Raw genomic sequence first — 5,059 nt, 5'->3', positions numbered from 1 at the left:
ACAAGGCACTATCAAATTTATCGTACAACAAAACCACATTAACTAATCCAAATTTACAATTCAATTTCAATAATTTAAGTTACAATAAACCAACTATAACTCCATTACAGTAATAAGCCTAAATCCAACTTACCATACTGGACTCGCTGGAACTACGAGCAGATGTTGAAATATCTGGTGATAAATCCATAGTGAAAAGTTTGAAAAATGTACCACTAATTGCAGCTAACACTGCCTTGTGGGCGGAAAAGCCTATTTTTCCACAAAGGAATATGACGTCAGTGAACACCTGGCTATGGAACAGTGACAACATGTCATTCTCAAACTGGGAATCAGGGACGCAAATACTAGGAGATGGTTGCTTTGGAGGGCAGAATGGAACCTGGCATAACAATTAATTCAATCGTAATGAAACAATTCTGTTTGTATATTTATTACAAGCCAGTATGGTGTAACACATGTAAAAAATTACATCCAAATTTGTTTTTTCTATAAAAAAATTGGTGAAAACAAAGTTTAGTACTTTTTTTGCCATTTAGTGTTTTTGTTGAGAAAAACATCCTGGTTGATTTAAGTCCATCATGTTAGGAAAACATGTCAGTTCAAGAAGTCAGTTGAACACAAAAATACCAACCCTATAGCCTAAGTGCTTTTAAAAAAAAAAAGGTGCACCCGAACAAAAAAGGTCTACCATTTGAAAGTATCTGGGTTATAGGGTTTCATATCTTAATGGTCATTTTAATGCCAATGCTACTCTAGAGTTAAGCAAGTATTGTTTTCAGGAGACTTACTACTTTCATATACAATGAATAATCACTTACAAACCCACAAAACTAACTCCAATTTCAAGACTCTAACACACGTATTGATAAACACATCGTTTTCTCACCTGAAGAAGGGGGTGCTGAACATGTTTCAGGTTCGTCATCCAAAAACGTTGCTGTCTCCGGGCTATAAGAGCCACCCTAATTATATTCTCAAACACTTCATTCACACCATAATGGGTAAGGACACTGGTTTCATAGTAAGGAGCTCCAATTTCTTTTGCAACCATTCGACCATGTTCTGGAGTTAAGATGTCGGTTTCTCGCAGAGGTCTATGAAATAAGAACACAAACTATGTTATCAACTGGTTATACAAATATATATATATATATAAAACAGTAATACGAAATTACTATTGTTTTTGAATTAAATTGTTCTTAAGCTTAAGGTTTAAATAAATATGAATATCAACAAAATTTAATACAGATGCAACACCACACAGTGGACACAAGACAAGTCTGTTAAATTACAATAATCAGTAAATGTTCCTTAAATGATGTGAATAACAAACAGCTGCTATAATGGGAAACAGAAATGTGAAACTTTGGAACGTTTAAGATTTAGAACAAAATGATATCAAATACCAGGAACTCATCTAACCTGAAGTTGTCATAATGGGCAGATATAATACTGGTCAGTGTTAACAAAGGGGCTCGAAGCAAAGCCATATGACAGCAAATTTCCAAAACTTTCTAGATATATAATAAACAGTGTTTATTTTAAATTCAGATCTACCGTCTACATCATTTTCTAATACAAATGTACTACTGATCATGATAGGCTTCTTTTAATAGTTCTGGAAAAACATAAACCAGCACACAATTAACATAATCTTAACGCAAACAATTATGCTTCATCTTTCCTTCAGAATATACAGATTATACCAATCAAATCTTTTGTATGTCGCCACATCCGATCAAGCTCTGTCTGCTGACCATGCATTCTGACAATAGCCCTTCAGCACTTTTCCTTGAAAAAGGCTTCCTTGTAAAGTTGTAGTGTCCAAAGCACACCTTTCCTCTCTGCCGGCTTTCCATAATACAGGGTGTCCCAGAAGTCTGGACCCATAAGGCAAAATACACAATGTATTCTTATTACAAAATGATAACCTGAGCACTTTCGAAAGATCCACCTTTCTTCTTCAGTTTGCCCACCTTTCAAAAACGCTTGGGTTATAGGGTTTTATCATTTTGTATCAAGACTTATTGAACCTACGTGTTTTTCTAACATCATCAATTTATTCTTAATTTATTTATTATTCAAATTGCATGCCATTAACAGCCATACACATATCAATTCTTGGTATACTATGCCATCAGGGTATTTTCTTTCCTGAAATATGTACAACTGACATTAGAAATGTGTTTGTTTAACATAAAGAATATAATGTCTATTTTCCCTATGGGTCCAGACTTCTTGGACACCCTGTGCATCTAACGAATAAGGATGACTGTTTATCAGACCCTGTTTCAATCATCCAATCACAAAGAACTTCACAGGTGTGACATCCAGTGACTTGACTAGTATACATCACGTAAGGAAGAGCATGAATATCCATTTCACTCTTTAGCCACTTGATGTACGCGACGGCTGAAGAAAGAAACTTTTGTATGCGCCTTGTGTTGCTTTTCCAGATGGAGTTACTTCTTCGTTATTGTGGCTGAGCAATGACTTGTTGAAGAATGGTCATGGTTACCCAAGTTGACCCATATTCCTTTTTTTATTCCAAAACCATTAAAAAGATTTCTAAATCCCTGATCTGAACACATCTTTATGATTTGAGTATATGAATATTTTGTGCCACAATGGCCCGTCACATAACTCTTGCAAAAACAAATAATTGTCGGTGACATACTACTTATGGAACACCAAACACCGTCAAAGTGTACTTCTGATACAAGCCATTCCACTACAACTTTATTTTGGCTGTGGATATCATGCGACATGCCGATTTGCATATTCAAAATTGTTTTCATGTAACGTGCTCAACCATGGGCACCCGCAGGAAGGGGCAAGGGAGGTCACTTGACCACCCCTGGATTTTCAAAAAGAAAAAAACTTACTAGATATGTAAAATTATTATTTGATGTTATTGGAAAATCATAAGGTATTTGTATATCGATTTCATAATTTTTTTCAAACTTGAGTTACTTGAGCCCCCCTTAATTTATTTCTGTGAGCACCCCTTTGTATAATTGACGAAATTGAACAATCACATTTTCATTATCATTTTAACATAGTACTGAATAGTTTAATTGGAAATACAATCAATGAATTATAATCCTTGTTTAAATATTTCAACTTACCCAAATAACATATCAGAAAAAAAGAAGTACAATTTAAACATATCTCTAAGTACAAATAGAGATATGTTTAACTTGTACTACTTGGTTATAGATATCTCCATCTAAACTTAAGTATCAACAAAAGAAATCGGAGGAAAACACAAGACCAGATAGGCAATTTCATTCCTGTAGTCCATTTCTCCATAAGTCCGCTTTCAGCTTTGAGCATAACAACAAACAAACAAGCTCTCTCTTTTCCTTGTACTGAAATTTTATCAAAGATAATGCTTTTAAAACACTAGTTTCAACTCGAATAATTATCTAGAAGGCTATTAAAAAATAAAAAAGAAAGAAGAAGCATAACACTGCAGGCCCTTTGACACCATTGGCTCAAAGGCACCTGGCTACCTTGTCTATTAGTTAATCCGAACCTGGAAGGGACAACACATCTCCAGTGTAATGAGAATTTGTTCAATATGATGTCTTGTTTACTGAAATTGTTTGAATTAATGGTTTCATTAATTCTCTCACAACAGGTAGGTCAAAGTGCACGTCATTACTCTGTGTTTCTATATATCAAACCAATGAGTCAGCATCATTGCTCTGTTTCTATAGATCAAACCAATGAGTTGGCATCGTTAATTTATGTTTCTACGTATCAAACCAATGAGTTGGCATCGTTAATCTATGTTTCTACATATCAAACCAATGAGTTGGCATCGTTAATCTATGTTTCTACATATCAAACCAATGAGTTGGCATCGTTAATCTATGTTTCTACATATCAAACCAACGAGTTAGCATCATTACCCTATGTTTCTATGTATCAAACTTGAGTTAGCATCATTACCCTATGTTTCTATGTATCAAACTTGAGTTAGCATCATTACCCTATGTTTCTATGTATCAAACCTGAATTAGCATCATTACTTTATGCTTCTATATATCCAACTGATAAGTTAACATCTATATTCTGAGATCAAGTCACTGTTTGTACAATATTTGCTTGTTAAGACAAACTGAAATTCTATAAATAAATAATCATACACATCCATAATATTTACAAGCGTTATAGAAAATTAATAACTGAAGTTTTAATTACATGAACAATTACATTTATTCAAAAACAGGGTAATAAATTTTATTTGGTAAGTGTCGTATCACTTTCGTTTCGAGAAATTCAAGCATGTATTGTCTTGTATACTATTTTAAAATGCCACATTCTTAACTGGAGTTTGCACTTGTGGAAAAATTCTGGTAACATTTTTGGGGTAGGCATGCCACTTATTGCTATGAACACATTTCCAATGTTGAGATTTAGGAGCTGCAACAATATTAATATTTCAGTTCAGATGGCAGTAAAGAAGCAGAAATACTTGACGAGTTTGTGATGTCGAGGGTGTGTGTGTGTGTGTGTTCGTGTGCATGTAATTAACAATGTGCGTGTTCTTACGAGTGCAATTACACAATTTATGGATAGTAATAAAAAACACCATGGCTTCGACAATACACACACTTCTTTACTCAAACATTTGGGAATTTACGAATTCATCATCAGCACACAATGATGAAAAAACTAAAAGTGTGATACAAAGTTCAAACTTTTACTTTCTTTCTCTTTGATGATATAAATAATCACTTCCAAAACATCTGACTAAAGAAATGTTTGCTGCTAAAGTCATGTTGTTTTCCTTTATTATTACACTTCAATTCCCAACTGATAAATCTAATAATGATGAAACATTTAATAAATACATGTTAAATAGGCCCTAGAATAACAACAAGAGCAGATTCGGTTGATAGTACCTTGTAATCAAAGAACTTTGTGTCTGTCTATTTGTAAAGATGTCAGATTCGGTTCATAGAGCCTTGTAATCAAAGAACTTTGTGTCTGTCTATTTGTAAAGATGTCAGATTCGGGATGTTGTTGTTCCTTTTGTGGTTTTGTT

The 5,059-nt window shown here is 33.9% G+C and overlaps 1 protein-coding gene across 8 annotated transcripts in view; it reads right to left on the bottom strand.

Moving 5' to 3' along the window:
- LOC106464398 (rho-related BTB domain-containing protein 1-like) overlaps positions 1 to 5,059 on the bottom strand; it is a 44,128-nt gene that overhangs the window by 13,539 nt on the left and 25,530 nt on the right. For all 8 annotated transcript variants that reach the window (XM_022392088.1, XM_013924530.2, XM_022392094.1 and 5 more), the window contains 2 exons: positions 890 to 1,097; positions 134 to 382 (listed from right to left, as the gene is read on the bottom strand). In XM_022392088.1, the coding sequence (XP_022247796.1) occupies positions 134 to 382; positions 890 to 1,097 (457 nt within the window). The remainder of the gene's footprint in view (positions 1 to 133; positions 383 to 889; positions 1,098 to 5,059) is intronic.

Source organism: Limulus polyphemus, unplaced genomic scaffold (assembly GCF_000517525.1).
Source record: "Limulus polyphemus unplaced genomic scaffold, Limulus_polyphemus-2.1.2 Scaffold1640, whole genome shotgun sequence".
Classification (NCBI taxonomy): Eukaryota; Metazoa; Arthropoda; class Merostomata; order Xiphosura; family Limulidae; genus Limulus; species Limulus polyphemus.
The sequence above is the reverse complement of the archived record's forward strand: the minus strand, read 5'-3'. Positions and strand labels throughout refer to the sequence as shown.